The sequence below is a fragment of the Sinocyclocheilus rhinocerous genome, unplaced genomic scaffold, assembly GCF_001515625.1.
Source record: "Sinocyclocheilus rhinocerous isolate Xijiao unplaced genomic scaffold, SAMN03320098_v1.1 scaffold559, whole genome shotgun sequence".
NCBI classification, from domain to species: Eukaryota; Metazoa; Chordata; class Actinopteri; order Cypriniformes; family Cyprinidae; genus Sinocyclocheilus; species Sinocyclocheilus rhinocerous.
This window is the reverse complement of record NW_015635536.1, coordinates 295,926-316,760: the sequence shown is the minus strand read 5'-3', so window position 1 is coordinate 316,760 and position 20,835 is coordinate 295,926. Positions and strand designations below refer to the sequence as shown.

Below are 20,835 nucleotides of genomic sequence, written 5' to 3'. Positions count from 1 at the left end.
AACGTTACAGGTCGGCCGATCTGGTTTCGTGGTTAAAGTTAACCTTTTCGACATGTTTACGTGTTGTCGTTGCTCAGCAATAGCATGGACGCGATGTTGTCTGGGGGTTTGGCAAAAGGAGAGTGGGACTGTGGGCAGTGCTCGGGGTGCTGACTGAAGGCGGTGACTGAGTAGTTCTGAAGTCACCTTTTTACGGAAGTCACAACTGTTAGTGACAAATCACAGCTACTTTATGCAGGCTGTGTGCATTTGACTGTGGATTGACTGTTTTGAAACTTATATGGTAGTTACATATCACCTAGACCTCAGTTATCATGAAAAAAGCCAGGAAATTTCAGTTTTGACAATATGGGACATTTAAATAAAGACAGATTTTTAAAGAATGTCCGTAAGGTTAGCTAAACAGAACTTACCCCTCCCTCTGCCAGTTCAACAGCACTAATTGTTTTCATCAGAATGGAAATAGAGGAGGCGGGGCCTGTGATGTAGGAGGAGCCTGTATCAATCACAGCAGTACAGCCGTCCATGCAAAACAACGTATCAGCACCCACAGACACTCTGCAGAGAAACAAAGTATTATTGAAGGTCAATCAAACACATTGCAATGGATTTTGTTTCAAAAATCACTTTAGACTTACCTAGTTTACCTACATTTGGGGAGGCTTAAAGGAATATTCCACGCAAAATTTGCTGAAAAGTTACTCACCCTCAGGACATCCATGATGTAGATGAACTTGTTTCTTCTTCAGAACAGTTTTGGAGGAATTTAGCATTACATCAGTTGCTCACCAATGGATCCTCTGCAGTGAATGGGTGCTGTCAGAATGAGAGTCAAAACAGCTGATAAAAACATCACAATAATCCACAAGTAATTCACATGTGTGCAGTCCATCAGTTAATGTGAAGTGAGTTAGTTGTAAATAAACAAATTCATCATTAAGGAAGTTTATCTTCAAACCATTGCTTCAGATCAAAATACCATAATGCATTATGTTTGCTCCAGTAAAAAAGTTAATCTCCTGTTGTCCTCTCACATCAAAATCCACCAACATATTTGTTCAGAACTGTTTGGGACTGTTTTCGGTTGTAACAGTGCTTGATCTGTGCATATTTCCCTCCTGATTCAGGCATGACGACTGGAAAAAGCGATTTAATATGTTAGCTAAAAGCAACCGTTTGAAGTTAAAATGTCTTAATGATGAATTTGTTTTTAACAAATACACAGTTTTTCCCTTCACAAGACATTAATCAATGGACTGGAGTGGTGTGGATTAATTGTGGATTATTGTGATGTTTTTATCAGCTGTTTGGACTCTCATTCTGACGGCACCCATTCACTGCAGAGCAAGTGATGTAATGCAAAATTTCTCAAAATCTGTTCTGATGAAGAAACAAAGTCATCTACATCTTGGATGGCCTGAGGGTGAGTAAATTTTCAGCAAATTTTCATTTTGGGGTGAAGTATTTCTTTAAATATTTTGCCCAATAATTGTTTGGCCAACAATATCTTTAAATCTATTTAATATGTGCCATTATTGGCCTGAAATATATTGCACAAGTCATATTTGGGTGACGCGTAGGCCAAGTAACCCATTTGTCCTCTGTGTTTAACCCATCCAAGTTAGTGCACACACAACAGTGAGTAGTGAACACACACTTACACACACAAAGCAGTGGATATATGGATATTTGTATGATACTATTAAAATGCTTTTGCATCCTTTTATAAGCTTGAAAGCTCTATTATCACAATTTTAAAGAATATAACTGGTACAGTCATCTTTAAAAAATTCACCTCTTGTGTTCCAAGCAAGAGAAAAAAAAGTCATACAGATATGGAATGACATGAGGTTGAGAGTGTGATTGATTTTTGGGGTCAGATATTCTTTTAAAGGACACAGGTAAAAGACTGATTACCTCTCTGGAAATGATCTGAGGTTCTGCTCAATATTAAAACCGATGGCTACCGGATATCTTGTATAAACTGATAGGATATCTAGGAGTATTTGTGAAAACTGTGATGTAAAACAGATGTAGAATGGCAGAAAAAGCTACATGGAAAGAAATCATAATTGTTCTGTAAAATTGATGCTGATAATGTTCTTACCCCTTCATGATGACCTCCCACTTGCCTTCCTCTTTGGTGTTCATATAGTGGAAGGATCCAGTGTGGTAGTTTGGGTCTGTGCCCCCCATCACCAACTCTCCACCAGGGATATGTGTTGGGTCCCTTTTAGATACACACACATATACATCCAAAGATATGGCTTGTAATCAACTAGTACTGTTTAAATACATTTATTATTACACTATACAATAATGTAGTTTATAAATTAACATGCTCATATTAAATTCACAGCATATGTCAATAAATGCTGACACTCACCTGCTGTAGTACACTGAGAAGACGTTCTGTTTTAGAACATGTTGAGACATGATGTGATCGAACACAGGTGTGATTCCATCAATGGCTACATCTGGATATCCCATCCCTAACACTCCATCAAACTTGGCAAAGATGAACGGGATCGCAGGAAGAGCTGTGGCCTCTGCAAAAACCTGCACCACTGGGATACCACCCACCTAAAGAAGTTAGAGGTCAAAGGTCAAACAGCTCAATACTATGTGCAATTACACTTCTGGTCTTCCATACTGCAGTCAATTTGTTTTAAAATCAATCAGTATTTTGCCTTATTGTGGGTAAAATATTGTGCACAATCTGGACTTGGTTATCCGTTTATGTTTTGCTGTGCTTAACTTTTTATGGTAACCTGGATGGCTAAAAATATTTAGCCTGGGCCATTAAAATACCATTTCCATTATGTTGGTGAAGATATTCCTTTTGAACTCATTTCTTAACATTCCCAGTGTTTTACACTCTAAAGCCAATGGCTTTTATTTGTTACTCACTACAACCACGTCCTCGCTCAGAAATCCCCGGATGTTTCCAGAAGCGTACTGGATGGAGAATCCTGTGCCGTTGTAAATATGCGTTAGGGATCTGGAAGCATCGTACCTGTTGTGTGTGACTAAAGAGACATATGGAGAAAGGCAGACTGAGCTGTAGGAGAAAATATGCAATTGTAAAAGGTATGTGTAATACAATGACTTCTTAAGATAAATTGTGATTGCGTTTAGCAAATCACTCACAGCAGGCTGTGTATAAAGGAGAACAGCTTTGTGAAGGAACCCAGAGGTTGGCAGAACCCGTGTCAAACACAACATTGAACATCTGAGCTGGTGAACCAATACTAATCTCACCAAAGTATTGAGTCTGGAAATCAACAGAGAAATACACAATTAAAAATACAAAATTGTCTACATAAAACAGATTATTAAAAATACAAAATTGCTCATAATTTTAGTTCTTTTCCATTTTTAAGACTGATTTACATCTAAGTAGTTGATCAGAGGTGTTGGAGCTGTGCCGTTTGTGGGTGAAGGTTCGTCATATTTTGGCATAATCTCAGAAAACACTTGAGCTGGTGTGACACCCTTTTCCTTCAAGGTTTCTCGTATGGAGGGCATTTTCTTCAGTTTTACTCTAGTGAAGAGAGAAATGACTCATGTTACATTTATTATTTGTTTGTACAACTGATAAAACAGCAACATCAGCTAGTAGTGCGTTTTATCTGATTTTAAAATTATTTTTCACTATTTTTCATGATTTTTCGTCATTTCAGTTAATGACATAAATACAATCCCCACATGGCAAAAATAGATATTATACATTTTGTAATATATTTCAAAACTACTAAAATAGATTTTAAAATATATTTTTATATAGATATATTTTTTATAAATATATTTTTATATATATAAATATATTTTAATTACTTACATTTCCTCGTATTTTGGCCATTTTGAAACATTTTTAAGAATTAAAAAAACAAAACAATGGGCAAATATTACAGACTATTATGCTCAAATCAAGAGAAGCAGAAATCGTGATCACGATTAAACTAAAACCCTATCTGAACTGAACCAACACTGAAATGTCTTGAGCTAAATAACAGTGCTATTGCCTTTTAGAGCTAAATCTGAAATGTCTCCATAGTTGCATTTCCATAACTGATTTATACTGTTTTCCTATTTATGTCTGTAAATCTGCTTTGACAATCTGTATTGTACAAAAGCACTATAGGAATAAAGGTGACTTGACCTTCCTAAAATATAAAGGCAGCTATCTATTTTCATCTACAAAGATGCATGGGTCTGTATTAGAAAAAAAAAAAACATTGCATGATATTGTAAAGACAACATATTTCTCCAATTAAATAATTGGCTTTTGTGTTGTTGTATTAAAGCCAGAGCAAAATATTTGTTGTGTGGACTTACCTCCATAAGGCCTGTGTGCTGGTCACTGAGAGTGACAGGACTAGAAAAGACAAGCAGTGCACTTTCATTCTTACAGATGGATCAAATCACTTTAACTACCCGATAACTAGTGTGCCAAACGTCTTGTGCCCAGACTCCTTCCCAAACGTCTCTCCTCGTTTACTGTGCTTTATTTGACAGACTTTCCTTCTTCCCATGTTTTTATACTATTTCTCCTACGCTCTGTTCTGACCTTGACACAAGCCCCTGGCTTTGCTGTCCTTTCACCCCTCCTTCTGACAAATGCTCCCTGAACACAGTGACCTCCTGGCCAAGGGACACACATCACACACAGTGATTTAAGACCACTTCACTTAATAAAATCATCATTGTATGGACCTGAAGGATGCGGATGTATGGAAAAAACTGACAACAAACTGTGTAAATCATTAAAGAATATGACACATAAATATTACAATAGCAACATATCGAAGAGCAACACATATCTGTCATATAATATCTGATATTATACGACAGATGTGTGTTGCTCTACAATATATATTCCAGAACTGACGGTTTGTTTGTAAGGGCATGCAATTCTTAATGACTCTTGACCTTTCAACTTCGCCTAGAACTAGATTTCCCACAGTAATGGGTCAATCTCTTCCCCTGAAATTCCCTCATGGGACTCTCCATACATAGACGTCATCTTTTACATCTTCCTCTATTTTGCTGTTTGTCTTCCCTGGACTCATCTTTAAAGGTGTTTCAGTGGGTTGGTCTTTTTTAAGGACTAGCAGGTTTATTCCTCAGACTCCTCACTGAAGAAGATCAACTACACCTGCACAATAATTCCTGCCCACGGTGGCTAAAACTTACAGTAAGTAACATTAGATAGCCCTGGCAGATGCCCACTGGTTACATTATTTGACCTCAGAGTTCAAACTTGTTTTGCAGCTGCCATACAGCAATTGCCACTACTAACATTACATCTATATTTATATAAAAATACAGTAAGTGAACTTATAATCAGCTGTTGGATTCCATTCTATGCACTTCTTGGCTAATATAATGGTGCCATCACAATTGGTTCTTGACACTTGCTGGCGCTATTCAGCTAAACAGCTGCTCATGTTGGGCAGGCAGTGTTTGCACTTACCCTTTCTTCAACCACTAGGTGTGCCATTGGTGTACTGGAAAATAGTCTCACAGAGCATCAACTGATATGATCTTTTATTTACTACACCTTTATCTCATAATATTAATTAAAACTTATTTTGTGACAAAGCTTAAGTACTAAACAACAAACTATTATTGTGTTTTCTTATTGTTTTTTTCTCTCAGCCAACAGCCAACACAGCACATAATTTAAGGCAAACGGTGGCTAATGGGCTGTTGAATGGACAATGTATGAATCACATCTCAATTCTTTGGTCAGTCAGTTATTTGAGGAATGATGACAGAAAAGTAGGCCTACTACATGCTGTACATTAGGGAAATTCACATGTATGTGATTCACCACTGTTTTCATTAAAAAACTGAATCTGTTTAGCAGTGTGTGCGGAAAAATCATATCGATGTCGGGTAAAATGGCATTTTGATTGTCAGAAACAATATTGTGGCACTTTTTGCCGTGGTAGGTACAATATTCTTTGCTACTATGTTGATTCCTTCTTTAAGACACCCAATAAGAAAAGTACATAAACACATAATCTTCAAATGTTCGTTGAATCCTTTCAGGTTTGTATTCTACGACAACTTAATCTTCATTTTTTATTGAGCGACAGAACCACATCCGCTGTAGCATGTTCACTCGCTGGAGCTGGCGGAAGTGGACACGCGTCATTGGCTGTTGAGCTGCTCTTCAGAGCTGTGCTCGTGCATTCATTCAAACGGCTGAGTTCAGGAGCGCGCGCAAGGAAAGGGCTGATCTCCTTCGAGCTCAAATTCATGTTTCATCCGTCTATTCATGATTCTGTCAACTTAATGTAAAGGTAAGAAACGATTAAAAGCGTCCTTTTTTATATTTGGCCACCGCCAGCTGACAGCTTCGCCACAGCTAAACCGAACTAACCTTGTAGCAACTGAAGAAATAAGGCGGATGTTATGAGCTTATACAGATACTTCAGCAAATGAACCTTTGCTCATTTGTAGGCAACAGTTGCCACTATTACAATTACTAGAAAGTGCGTCTTGTAACGTGTCGCTAAAACCAAGAAAACCGTATTGTTTATTATGTTAGTTAGCACTGTGGCTACAGCAAACTGTTGACAAACTAACGTTAGCTTATAGGGTTTTGTCACTTTCAAAGTCTCCTTGTAAAAAGCATCTAGGTTTAGACATCAATGTATTTTTAATAACAATGAGCTTTCGTTGCCTGACCAACCCAATTGGTGTATTGAAATGAAGTATAATCAAATACTTCCTGCACTAATGTCAATAAACCACTAAATATAGACGCTTTGTGACAAAACCGGAACCTAAATCCAAAAATTGGCCCTGCTTGTGTTAATATGTGATTATGTGAGACAGAAGTAAAGGAAGAACTGTCCGTGTGTCTGTTATTTTGAAACGCTCAGTTTACGCTGTCATATTGGGTGCTGTTAAAGGGACCGTTCACCCAAAAATGAAAATTCCGCCACTATTAATGAATGGTGACTCAGACTGTCATTCTCCTTGTGTGTTGTTCAGTAAAAACAAAGTCATGTGGTTTTGGAATAGCATGAGGTTGAGTAAATGATGACGTATATTCTCATTTTTGGGTGATAATCCATGTAAAAACCATCATGTCATAAGATGACATATTGCCTGCCACCGTGAAAGTGCAGAAGTCTTTTAAAGGCAGGGTATGTGAATTTTAAAAACACTTTAGAAAACTGATTCGGGCCGGGGGTAGGGGCGTGTTTGTTTTGGTGATTTCAAATATCAACATTGGCTACCAGAAATCACTTACTCTGCCTTTAAGCTGCTGGAGTAAATCTCATTTGACTGTGTCCTGCTGGTCTGATGCGAGACCGTCTCATTGAATGCCAGATTAGTAGCTCTGATAATCTCATAATAATGTTACATCTGAGGTCTTTGAGCGGCGCGATAGGTTTTGAAGAAGCTTATCGGTTCGTCACCTTAGGACTGATAGGAATCTTATACACTTCACATTCAAAACCATGAATGTGAAAACTATAGTTACAGTAAGTGATAGTTCCTGTCATCATGCTGTTCCAAACCCATACTACTTTTTCTTCTGTGGCACAGAAAAGGAGATGTTTAGCACGATGTCAAAGCTGCTCTTTCCCAATACAATAAACTTATAGGGGATATGTGCTTAAAATATTATTAAAATGATCATGTTTCCAGTGATTTCCCAATTTGGCTAAAATGTTTTATTATATTACTATTGTAATATCACAGAAAAAAATAATCTAGTATTTTAGAGAAATTCTATAATAATAATAATAATTGCATTTTACATTACAACAAAAAAATTACGATACTAATATTTATGGCTGTCTTGATGTTTTTTTCATTCTTTCTTTTTTTTTAAATGGTAAGTTAAAGGGATCCTTTAAATCTTAAATCAACAGCTGGTTTATAAGTGCTTTTCATTCATCTTTATAGTTTCTCTATCATTCTTGGTGTGAACGGGCCTTGACATCTGTCTTCTCACAGACATGACGAGACAGGAGTGAAGTATCTGTTCTTGGCTGGAGCGTGAGGTTGGGCAGAGGATGCTGGAGGAGGGTGATGGAGAGTTGGAGGGGATCGGTGGAGGAGGAGGAGATGGGGGGCTTCAAGCAGAGGTGGAGAGGCTGGTGGCAGAACTCCAGGAAGCCAATGAGGAGAAGTTACAGGCTGCACGGTACGGCCTGGCCGTTCTGGAGGAGAGCGCTGCGCTGAAGATCAAACACAGCCAGCTGGAGGAAGAACATGAAGCCCTGAAGATGGAAGTGCAACAGCTCAGAGAGGTCAGTCAATAGAGAGCCAGAGATAAATAGAAGAAAAAGAGGGGTAGAAGCTTAAAGAAGCAAGTTTTGAGGAGCTTCTTTTTTCCAGAGAGTGATTCACAAAATGGTTTACTGTTGTAGAATTTGTAATTTAAATGATTCGTTATGGCATAAGTAAGATTATTTGTTGTCTAAATGTCTCTTGAATTTCTTTGGTTTCTTGCACACGACAGCCAATAATTCTGCACACAAAACATTTGTGGTCAGCACAAATCTTGTTTATTATTAAGGCAAGTGAACCTGTATCAAATGTCATCTGGGTCATATTTCCTATTACCTTGAGTAGTTTTGTTTATCATTTTTGAGAATGAGGGCATATCACAACCTGTCCAAGTTGGCTTCTGAGAACAGATAAATGTTTTCCCATTTTGGACACAGAACCTTTCACATCAAAGTTATAATAGTATGGGTTTCTCTGCTTTTTCCATGGTGACCCTATCAGAACAGACTTGCAACCAAATTTGTGTGCTTTTTTTTCCATAAAGAGATTTTGTCCATATAACAATCAAGCATTGAGAAGACATGTCTTTTAGCTGTTACACAGTCAGCTTGGGGAAATGTTTCACGCCCTTCTTCTGAAGCATTGTCTTCCCTGTGTGATTCATATCCTTGTAGTCTTACAGATGGATAGTTTGCATACTCAAATATTTTGTCTGGACAGTAGTACGCTTTACTCTCAGTGAGCTGTTTTCCCTGTTTGTCAGTGTCATGTAGAATTTGTAATTTCATTTTAGGTTGAACACTCAGTTTGGTTATGATGGCCTTGCCTAATAGCTAAATTTGCAAGAGCGTTTCCCTGCAGATCTTATGTAACAGCGTACAAATCAAAACTTGATATTTAAATGAAATGTTAATTACATAACATGGACACTTCTTTGGGACCCAGGTGTCTAACCAAAATTGGTTGGATATTTATATCCCTCTGCTTGACAGATGCAGGCACATGATGGCAACAAAAGAAAATGGTTTAGTTTTGATGATTCATTAAGCCAACAAAAAGCTTGATCTAGTGGCCTGTATGTAAGTATTTTGATAATATTTAATGGCTGAATATTTAATTATTGGCTGAAACAATAAATAAATTAATATCTTTGTCCCACCTCCTTGTCCTTGTGAAATATTAGCTGAGAGCAATGCAAAGACTTTCCAGATTGTCATTTCCCCATAAAATAACAAAAACAAAAAACTTTTCTTTTGCCATATTGGTTAGTGTTTGAAAATAATTTTAAATATTTTTTGAGAATAAGGGGGTCTTTTTAAAACATTGCTGTTTTGTTTGGACATTACCATTTTAGGACAATTTTAATAGAGCACTCAATGTTCAGCCAGATCAGTTTATGTGGTCCATCCATGGCCAAAGTAGAAAACAAATAGACTGTAAGCCTGGCATGCACAGGCCTTTTTAGCTCTCTTTGTTATCCGATTTATTACATAAATCTGTGCCCCAAAATCCATGCTTTAAGTCTTTTGCAATAATTCAAAATTAGCAACACATTGAGGGCATTATATGTGCACATATTATTGGTTTGCCAACTTCAGCTAATATGTCACTCATTTTTTTTATGTGAAGTTCACATGAGGCACATTGTGGACCCACCCCTCTGGTATGAAGATTAGGCTAATGTATTTCTCTCTCTGTGTGTCTGATTAGTAGAGCATGAAATTGGCAAAGTAGGTGAATGTGGTAGAGTGAGATAACTGGGGTGCACAGATTTGGGTCTAGTGCGCTAGAAAAAGCATGTGTGACAGTTGTAACATCCTAGAGTTGTACACATTGATTGCATCCGTCATTTCATGTTTAGTCCTCCAGGATTCTACTAATAAATATTTCTGTTGAATGAATAAATCTTTTTTCTGAAATGGTTCTCCCACAAAGAAACATTTACTGCATCCATATATTTTTCCAAACCAATATTATTTTCCTTACTATCCTCCTACATAAAAGGCAGAATGTGTTAGGCAGAATGTCTGAGCTGCTCTGTTCCATACAGTGGCTACAACAATAGTGTGATGAAGCCCAAGGCCATTGGTTTTTGTGTGTTGTTTAGATTTGAGAGCTCTTGTGATTAGCAGATTAGAGTTGTTATAGTAACTAAACCTAAAGCTATTGAAAAATGTTAACTGATAGAAAATAAAATATAAAAGAAACTTATTTATTTCAGCTAGCTTCCAAAGCAGCATTTCCCATTTACATTTAGTTTAATATATAGAAACTATAATAAAAATGACTAAAACTTTAACTGAAAAATGAAAATGGTAAATATGAATTAAAATATGAATAAAGGCTATAATATTGTCTCTTAATGATACTAGTGCGACACTGATTTGTGGTGAGTTACAGTGAATTTTTTGGTTCTTGTTTCTCACACAAAGCCATCACATGGCTTCAATCAGAACCATAGACCACTTTTGATCCTTTTGTGCATTACATTGGAATTATACTTAACCTTCTGCTTTTGTTGTATGGAATAGAGCTTCTGAGATATTCTAACATCCCCTTTTGTGTTTCACGCAAGGAAGTCATTTTGAGGGACATGAGGAAAAGCAAATCTTAATTTTTGGGTGAACTAGTCTTTTAAAAAAGCATGTCCTTCTTTTACATTTACTGAACAGAAGTATAAATTCACCTGAGGTATAAATTCTCCCTCTTCAGTCTGCCTTTCATCATTAATTATAGAGTAGCACAAGCATGGCTTTCCCACATGTTCTCACACGACTCAAATTATAGTGTTCAGAGAAAAGAGTGTGGCTATGTTAATGACAACCTGGCCAGTGTTGATTCATCTTATAAACGTTGAGTTCAGTGTGAGCAAATCTGGCGTATGTTTGTTACTATTTGTCCAAGTGCTAAAATGGCCAATAACACTTTATTTTAAGGTTACTATTATAATAACAATAAATTGTGCATAATTACATGCAAGTAAACCTAATCCTAACCATATAGTAAGTACATGTAGTTAATTAATATTTTTCAGTACTTTTAGATGTATAATTACACTGTAACAAGGACACCTTAAAATGAAGTGTAACCCAGCGGCCTTAGCATGAACTAAACGCATTGTAATTACACCCTCTGGTTGTTAGTAAAGCTGGAATGTAATGTAGTGTCATGGGTAAAGTATAGAGTTTCGCTTCGCTAGCTCTCAATACAGTTGCCATTGTTTATTGGCTAGGCGAGTAAACAAATTACTCAAAATAATTAAAGATTGACAACTTAATTTTCAACACCTCTGCTGTTCTCATTTGAAGAATTTCAGAAATTTGCACAAAGTAGCTGAGGGGCCATAAATTGTGTCAGCGTTGCTTGTTCATTTAGCCAGTGAACTAAATTGTTTTGTTTCTTCTTGGCCAAACCTCTGCTAGTGTAACTCAGTGTCTTGGCTATGATGGAGATGAGCGTTTGATTGATGTACAGTATGTGTATATGTTTACAGGCTCTGGCAGACTCTGTGAGCAGCCATAAGCGTGCAGCCGCAGATGGGGAAAGTCGAGAAGAGAGGCTCCTGCAGGAGTCGGCCACTAAAGAGGCAGCCATGGAGATTCGCATGGACGAGCTGCAGGCGGAGCTTAAACAGGCCCGTGTCATGCTGGCCAACACCTCGGCTGAAAACGAGCGACTGGCCGGCCTCTCCACCCAGCTAAAGAAGGTACATACACCACCATCAATCAGAAGGCTAGTGTTTACATAAAATGTGCATTCCTAACCACAAGACCAATGATCACCTTACTGCCTTTCTTATGTGAGCTGTACAATGAGATTCATTTTCTAAAAGAAGGAATATTTATGTGTAACAGAAAAAGGAAATGTTCTGAGCTGAAATAACATGCACTCTTCTGGCTCGCTTGCTGATCAAAGTAAAAGTGGAAATAAGACTCCATGTTTTCATGATCATGTGACAAAACCGGGTTGAGTTTCAATGTCAGCCTGAAGAGAAGAGAGGCCATTGTGAACTACTTATTGAACTATTGTACTGGACAAAACAAATAATTTCTACTTTTAAGTAAAGTTCTTTAATAATAAAATCTTCTCTGCCCTCTAATGAGAGATGAGTTGATTCCTATTCTAAATCGGCTTGCAGTTTCTGCAAAAATATAGTGCATGTGTCATGCCAGGATTGATGTCAGTGACTGCTTTCATTCAGTTTAATTGTATGAGAAAATGCACCTGGGACTGCTAAACTTCACCTTTTGTATTTCGAAGTAAGGTCTGGAATGAGATGTAAAATGTAAATCATGACACAGTATAATTAATTTTGTGTGAACTGTCCGTTTAGAGAATTTGTATTAAGTGGAACAAAGAGACCATAAACACTAAAGCTGCAGCATTTTATGAAGCTTCCATCATGTAATTGTAATTGTGCAGATCTAATTTCTCTTCAGTTTATTTTTATTTTATGGACTTCCTCTGTCTGACTACTCCTGCTGACTCTAGGAGTGTGAGTGCTTGGAGGTGGAGAAGAACCGAATAAGAGAGGAGATGAAGGAGTACAAGACTCGAGAGGTGCAGCAGCTTCAGGATAACAGTGAGCTGGAGGAGGAGAACATCTCCCTGCAGAAACAAGTCTCAGTGCTTAAGGAAAACCAGGTGTGTGAGAATGCGGATCTCATATTTAAGCATTGTTTGTGGTGTTGTTTTCTGTATTTATTGAATATCCAACTTTTTCCATAAATATTTCATAGTAACCCTCTGATGCAATTCAACATGTAACATTAATCACTTTCTTGTAGTGTTTGCTAGACTTAAGTCTTTGCTTGTGGAATTGCTTCGCTGGAGATGTCTTGTGACTTTGAATGTGTTTTTTGCAGCTGCTGTCACGGCAGTACAAACACTTCTGTTGTAGTGCTTCAGTCTCAGCTGATTTTTAACAAAGCCTTCCTTCTGAGGGACTGCACACGAGAACGGTTTTATTCACATCCCGCATGAATATTCACAGACACTCAGAGGCTGGAACGCCTTCCCTGTTGGACTAAAAACTGGTTTGCTCAGGGTGAATTCAGACAGTAAATATACAAATAAGCTAAGCTGAGATGTCCTTGACTTCAGTAACTAGACTAGTTATAGTGAATTAACTCAAAAATATGTCATGATGCCACTAATTCTGCCACCAATTCTGATCATATGCAAAGTTTTGGAATTGACACTGCAGTGTGACACTGTGTGAATGCTAACACTTGAACCTGTTTGGTGTTAAAGGAATAGTTCAGGCAAAAATGACAATTAGTTGAAATTTTAATCACCCTTTAATGTACTGTAGATGTTTCTTCATTGGAACAGATTTGAAGAAATTTAACATTACTTCACTTTCTCACCAGTGGATCCTCTGCAATGAATGGGTGCCTTCAGAATGAGAGTCCAAAAAGCAAAAAAAGAAGAAAAATCTACAAATTTGTTCCAAAGAAGAAACTAACTCACCAACATCTTAGATGATCTGAGGGTGTGAATTATTCTATTAAAATTGGTTTAGAGATATTTTGATATTAATGCTCCCAAAATGCATGGCATTAAACTAGTTATTCAGTTCTGTTGTTTATACACTGTGATATTAATATAAATGTGGGTGTCATTTCCTGGGTGAATTCAGAAAGTGGTGCAATAGTCCAGCAACGGCTGTGTTGTCATGAAGTGGATACAGATCTGGCTTTGTTTACTGTAATTTGTCATCTGTGTTCATAGAAATGGGATCTAGTTATCAGTCAATATTATGGTTATTGTTTGTATATTACTGTGGTCATTAGTTATATGATGCCAGATCAGTAAAGGCAGGCTAATCCAGCCTAATAAGTTAGTACTGTGCTGGTATGTTTTGGGGGAAGGGAGCTAGTGAGCTACATGGGATGCAGACAAGTAGAAAGTTTCAGTGTATGACTTCTTGTAACCCTAGTCAAATTGTTTGTTGGTCTTTTCATTAGGGTTTTTGTTGTTAACTAAAATTGCTAAAATTGTTTTCAGAAACTGAAAAAAACCCAAAAAACATTTAAATAGAAATATTAAAAGAAAGAAAATATTTAGTTAATTGTCATGGTAACAGTTTTTCAAATTAAAGTGCTAAAATTACTAAAATAAAACTGAATAAAACTTTAAATTGAATATATATATAAACTAATAAAAATGATAAAGGCACAATGATAAAACATTTACATTTGTGTCCACAGGTGGAGTTTGAGTCAGTGAAGTTGGAGTTGACCCATAAAGATGAGGAGCTAGAGCTGATGAGGGCACAGCTAGAAGAGGCCGGGCGTTTGAGGGAGATTGCAGAGCGTCAGCTGGACGAGGCACTTGAGGCCCTGAAAGAGGAGAGGGAGCAGAAGAACGGCCTGAGACGAGAGCTCGCCGCCCTTACCCTCAACCCCTTTGACTCTTTTGGCCACTTAGAGCTACAGCTGGATGACAGCCGGAATGGAGAGAAGGACAAGGAGGGAGGAGAGGAGGAGGAGGAGGAGGAGATGGACAGTGGGTATAATAACTCCAAAGGGATGGAGAGAAACAGGTGCTCCACACCCAGAAACAGCGGCGTGTTCCTCAGACCTCAGGCGCCTGGGCTGGTGGCCGATCTCCTGAGTGAGCTGCACCTGTCAGACAGCCAGAAACTCAAGCAGCAGCTGCTGCAGGTGAGGAAACCTGTTCACATTCTACATGCTCCTCACTTCATGAGCTGTTGCAGGATTTTCATATCAAAGCTTTCTGAGAATTATTTGTCTTGTGTTTTTGTGTTTTCCTTCCTGACCTTGTTTTGCATACACTGACATACAAATTTAACTTTGCAAATTGGGTATCCGATGCATGTCTTTCTTATTTGGACACTAGATCTGCACAATGTTGCATTGCAAATTCTACACTCAGCCACCTCGGCCAACCTGTAATATAGCAATAGGCACCATGAATCAGTACTTTTAAGTTAAGGTATGTTGTTAGGGGCGGAGACCATAAAACCCCCTTTTTTATGGTAATTTTAGAAAGCTGTTCTAAAATTACCATAAATCATGACAAATATATAACCCAAGTTCTCAGAAATGTACATCCATCAGTATGACATTGGTTTCATTATTCTTGAGAATGTTTATAAATCAGGGGAGCAAGTGAGGTTCATATTGGCTGATGTCAATCTCTTCAGATCTAATCTCAGACCAAAGATTAAAAGATTCAAACCCTGTGATGTAAATGCCTGTAAAATGGTCATGTGGGGTTTCTCATTTTTAACTCCGCAGTTTCATGCATGAAACCATCATCTGACAGATGAATACTACTTCCTGTTTCATACCACTTCCTGCTCAGATGTACTGTACCATCAAGTCAGTTACTAAGAAACAAGTGTTTTTCACCCACCCAGATAGTCCAGTTTTCTTTTTTTATTATTAAAATGTATAATCAATGATTATATTGATTGATTATAATGATTATTTTTAAGTTACGTTTTTGACTTTCTGCCCGTGTTGTATTCGAAAGTTAGGAGAGAGGGAATGGGAGTGGGAAAAGATACTGGGTTACTAAAAGTGCTTTGATTTTCATAATTTATGACACTTTTACTAAAACCCCCAAAAAAATGTAAACGAAATTTAAAGCCCTTTAATTGGCATAAATCATTCTAAAGTGGTCCTTCCTTAGAAGACTTAGTTCTAGTGTCATTAGTAAGTTTCTCTTGAGTGTTGTTGTTTATCCAAAACGCTTGGATTGAATTAGTCAATCGGAATAAATCTTCATGATACTTGTTTTTGAGAGCCCATATTGTTTGTGTACCTATATCCAGGTGGAGAGAGAGAAAGCCACACTGAGCAGCACAGTGCATGACCTCCAGCAGCAGTTATCCCAGTCTAAAGATGCTCTCAGTGAGCAACAGGTGAAGATGGAACAGCTGAGCCAACGTTTGGAGACCCTTCAGAGTACTGCCTCGAAAAGGCCTGCTGAACGAGAGAATGGAATGAGCCCGTCTCCCAGGCCTCTTCAGAACCAAGAAGCCGAAAATGGCATCAGCTACTATGAAGTGGATGCCAAAAGCACAGAGGTGCTAGAGTGCCGCATGCAAGTGGCAAATGAGGAGCTTGTGCGTCTGCATGAGGAGCTGAAAGAGGCTGGCGAACGCTCCAAAGCCCTGGAGGAGCGCTACAAGCAGGAGAAAGAACGCTGGAGGGGTGAGGCACAGGAACTCGCTGATAAAATACGACAGTGTATCGCTGCTAGCCGACAGGATCAGGAGCGAATTGGACAGTTAGAACGGGAAATTGGTGCCACACGACAGGTTGCCACTGACTCTGAAGGCCACCTCAGTGCTGCGCAGGAGGAGCTTCTGGCCTTCTCTGAGGAGCTGGCCAACCTTTACCATCATGTGTGTGTTTGTAACAACCTCACGCCCAGTCGCGTTACACTGGATTACTATCGTGAAGGAGCACAAGCGGGGAGAACGCACAACCATTCGCAGCCGCACCACTATCGCAGATCCCTCCGCAGGCACAGGCGGTCGGGTGAAGTGTTGGACCTGGGCAGTGGAGGAAGCGGAGACACATCATCTAGCTGCGGAAGTTGTCCAGGGTCTCCTACACTAGACTTCAGGGACCCAACCAATGTGCGCAATCTGGTAGCTGTCATACGATGCCAGATTAAACATTTGCAGGTATGTCTTATGTAATTTCTTATTCACTTTTCATTTGTTTTCCCATTTCACTTTAATCGCAACAGCCTTAGCTTTTGTTTTAATTGCTCCCTTATGTTGAATTTAGGGGGCATTTTGGTTCGTCTTGATGGCATTTCTGCCCAAGTGCCTAATTTCCAACCTGGTTTCAGCTCTTTATTGTAGTTATATAGGGCCCTATGAAATGCATTTTATTTTTTCACAAAGTCAGTTTTTTTATTTCCTAATTCCGTTTTTTTTCTCCACTTTTAATTTTTATGGATTCCATTTTTTCCATTTTATTTTTTCTAGACTCCAAATGGTTACATTACATTTTATCTATCAAAATGCATGCCTAATTAATTGAAATCATGAAACTTACACAATGTAACTGCAAAAGTTTAACAAAAATTTAATTTTTAAGGCCTTATGAAATGCGTTTTATTTTTTTCTGAAATTTAGTTTTATTTTACCAAATTCTGTGTTTTCCATTAATTATCTGGATTCCATTTTAATGGTTTCATCAAACTTTTATTTATTTTTTCCAGAAATACTGTATTGTGTATTTACATTTTTCTGGTCATTAAATTCTGGTAAATATTCCTTAAAATAATGTTTTAATAATAATTTTATTATAGTACTATCATTACATTAGGCTAAGTAATATATTTGTCACAGTTTCTTCAAGTTAAACCGAACTTTTATTTTGATGGGTTGTTTAAGTTTCTCTGTTTATATGATATGATATGATAGATTTTCTCAAAGAAACGCTCACGAAGTGACTCTCAGAGCAGTTTTAGAAATTATGTTCATGTTCATGTACTCGGCAGAGGCTGAAATCACCGCAAGCATCATGCGCGCTTCATTATGTGTAGTAAATGAAACCATTCGTCTGTGCCATTCATTCAGTCACACAGAACATGCAGGATTCATATTTAAATATCGTAGTATTTTGCGGCTTAATATTCACAGACACTAGTCCATATACATTTTGATTTAAGTGTACTGACCTACTTTTGATTTATTCATCCAAAATTCTGCAAATTCTTTGACATTCAACACGATACAGTAAATTCCATTTTTATGGCTGGATTCCACGATTCGGTCCGTGTTTTCTGCAATGTGGAAATCATAGGGCCCTGTAGTTAAAATTGAAAGGTAATATAATATGGTAATATAAGAAAGTGTACACACAACAATTCTATATTGTAATGTATCCTAAGATGCTCTTTAAATAAGGATAGCTGAATAAAGTTATGACTGGAACATTGGAACATTTCATTTAAGCCTTTAGGCAGCTTTTTTTTGGAGAGGTAAAGCATGAACTATGAACCGATTAGACCAGGCTGCCTTAGGATGCCTGCCTGAATCTGTTTTAACAACAACATTCAGATTATAGCTGCACTTTTGCTTTGTCAGCTCAAGAAAACAAAATAATGTTGAAATCATGGCAATATCAGTATCTAAATCTGTTTTCTTTATTGGCATTTTTGACTTAATTTTCAGTTTTTATACTATGATCATAAATATTGTAATATGTATGTCATGCATTTTATATTGTGTTGTAATTCACTTTGTCTAGCTCTTTAGTCACCATGTGCTATATAAGTACATTTTTACTTCTTTTTGAAACGTTTCCAGGTGGTGGTGGACCTGTGCAGGCAGCGTAACCTGTTGTCCTCTCCAGCAGCAGGAGGGAGCACTGAATCAGACCGTGACACAGAGGCACTGATTGAGGAGGTGCTAAAACTGAAGTCCCTCCTGAGCACCAAGAGAGAGCAGATAGCCACGCTCAGAACTGTCCTAAAGGCCAATAAACAGGTACAGATGTTAGATATTTATTTATTTATTGCCAAACAATGTAGTTGTCTGGAATTCCTTGGTGAGCTCAAACACAACTAAGACAAAAACAAAAAACAATCACATTCGTACATACATAAATTATTCCAACCATTATAAAGAATGAAATACAGATGCATAAGTGCCAGAAGAGTTTAAAACATGGAGCATCCTACAATAGGCACTGTTCAAAAAGCATGCAGACTTAATTTTAATTCCTCTAAGTCATCTTCCTGAGGGTAAAGGAATAAAAAAAATGTCTGGCCGGATGTGTGGGATCTCTAAGAATTAAGCCTTTTCTCTGCAAACGTGAGACATAAATGTCATCAATGGTGGACAGATCACAGCCTATAATATGTAACGCATTGAATGCATACTAAATAATAAAAATGTAGCCTACTTAAAGGTCTAGTAAAATTCAAATGAATTTTTACATTTCAGCCCTGCTTTTCAGTTTTATTTCTTATCAATATAGTAGCCAGTTTAAATATTTTAACAGGAAATGTACATTGTCATTGACAAGGATGTCAGTAGGTTTCAGAGCAGATACAAAAGTGACCAACATTTTTGTTTAATCAAGTGAGAATCATTAATAACCATTGCTGATACTCTTTAAATGGCCAAAATAAGATGTCTAGGCCAAAATTGTTTGAATAGTTGTGTGAAATGTACCATATTTTACACTGCTGTTTGGAGAATGTTCCTAACTCGAGCACATGGTTTCCTTAAATGTTAATCAGATCATATGACTGCTTTACTATTTTTTTTTTTCCTCAGACAGCCGAGTTGGCTTTAACCAACCTGAAGACAAAGTACGAGACTGAGAAGTGTATGGTGACAGAGACTATGATGAAGCTGAGAAATGAACTGAAGGCCCTGAAGGAGGATGCAGCCACCTTCTCCTCCCTTCGCGTCATGTTCGCAAGCAGGTATGATGGGATTACACATGCGTCAAGTGCTTTGTGTGCTCGCGGGCCATGAGAGCTTCTCAGGTCATTGTCCGTACAGCACATAACTCATTTCCAGTGAGGGATGTTTGGGATTTTAAGGTTAAACTAGTTGTTTGTAAACTGGTTTGATTTATGGACAGAGTGCAAATAAGTTCATGGGAGAAGTTGGTTCTCTCAGTTCCAGCTTTCCCTTGTCAATTGAGGAACAACCGATCAATTTTAGTTATAATTTTTGCTGACGGGTCATCTTGGGCTGTCTGATAATACATAAATCATCAGCTGACCTGATGTAAAGATTTATAGACTTTTTATTCACAGTTCAACCCTCACTGTGGTGAAAGAGATGCAGGCATTGTTTGTTTACTTTTGTAGAAAGTTTGAATAGAGAGTCATAGAGATTAGACAGTCATGACCCTGTTTTAAGAGCAAGCTAATAAGATTATAATCTCAAGGCCCGGTCTCTCACGAGCTCTCTGATCCCGTGTGCAGACGAGAGCAGCTCACTCAGAGCTCAAGTCATAGATCAAGTGTCAAGGGAACAGAGAGCAGTGGAAGTGAGGATAAAGTTTTCTGTAAAAGGAAAAATCTAGACCTCCTTAGAACATTTATACAAACTCATATGGTATGAAACATTTCATCTAGAATAATTAAACCTGAGATAAATGCAGATTTTTAAGATTTCAACCAACTAGTGGTCGACCGATATTGGTTTTTTGACAGCCGATGCCGATATCTTGGAAAGCAGGGTGGCTGATCAGTGGGCAAATGCATAAAGCACAGCATAATTTAAAATCACGAGTTTAAAGTTTGTTGATCACGCATCTCCAGTGAAGCTGAACTCTCCTCCTGTCCGCATTACATTCGCACAGATCGACCGTCACGCAGAGAACACGCGATCATGCAGGATACAAATGCACACTTCACAAGATCTCACAACTGGATACGACTAAGTTTGCAAGGTTTTTGAAATTAGATGTTCATTAGACATTCCAAGATTTGTTTAAATGATATAAATGCATATTTGCTGAATGCTGACGGCAAACAAGAAAGTATTATAATGTTTGCCTTTCTATTACTAATAATATAAAAGCAATCGTTATAATACTTTTTGTATACATTTTAATT

The 20,835-nt window shown here is 37.8% G+C and overlaps 2 protein-coding genes across 4 annotated transcripts in view; one reads left to right on the top strand and one right to left on the bottom strand.

Annotated features, from left to right (window-relative positions):
• Window positions 1-4,406, bottom strand: part of LOC107747224 (renin-like) — a 10,119-nt gene extending 5,713 nt beyond the window's left edge. Inside the window, exons 1-7 of the mRNA XM_016561673.1 lie at window positions 4,339-4,406; window positions 3,394-3,544; window positions 3,151-3,274; window positions 2,911-3,029; window positions 2,387-2,583; window positions 2,108-2,230; window positions 414-558 (exon numbers count right to left, since the gene is read on the bottom strand). Of these exons, the coding sequence (XP_016417159.1) occupies window positions 414-558; window positions 2,108-2,230; window positions 2,387-2,583; window positions 2,911-3,029; window positions 3,151-3,274; window positions 3,394-3,544; window positions 4,339-4,406 (927 nt within the window). The remainder of the gene's footprint in view (window positions 1-413; window positions 559-2,107; window positions 2,231-2,386; window positions 2,584-2,910; window positions 3,030-3,150; window positions 3,275-3,393; window positions 3,545-4,338) is intronic.
• A 1,738-nt stretch (window positions 4,407-6,144) lies between these two features.
• The window catches only part of LOC107747207 (protein bicaudal D homolog 2), a 26,162-nt gene continuing 11,471 nt past the window's right edge, over window positions 6,145-20,835 (top strand). For 2 of the 3 annotated variants that reach the window (XM_016561652.1, XM_016561650.1), the window contains exons 1-8: window positions 6,145-6,311; window positions 7,984-8,279; window positions 11,753-11,965; window positions 12,751-12,903; window positions 14,472-14,927; window positions 16,064-16,924; window positions 18,563-18,742; window positions 19,538-19,689. In XM_016561652.1, coding sequence (XP_016417138.1) covers window positions 8,043-8,279; window positions 11,753-11,965; window positions 12,751-12,903; window positions 14,472-14,927; window positions 16,064-16,924; window positions 18,563-18,742; window positions 19,538-19,689 — 2,252 coding nt within the window. In that variant the 5' untranslated portion in view covers window positions 6,145-6,311; window positions 7,984-8,042. Of the gene's footprint in view, window positions 6,312-7,932; window positions 8,280-11,752; window positions 11,966-12,750; window positions 12,904-14,471; window positions 14,928-16,063; window positions 16,925-18,562; window positions 18,743-19,537; window positions 19,690-20,835 lie in introns of all 3 variants that reach the window. The other variant, XM_016561651.1, reaches the window with a different exon arrangement.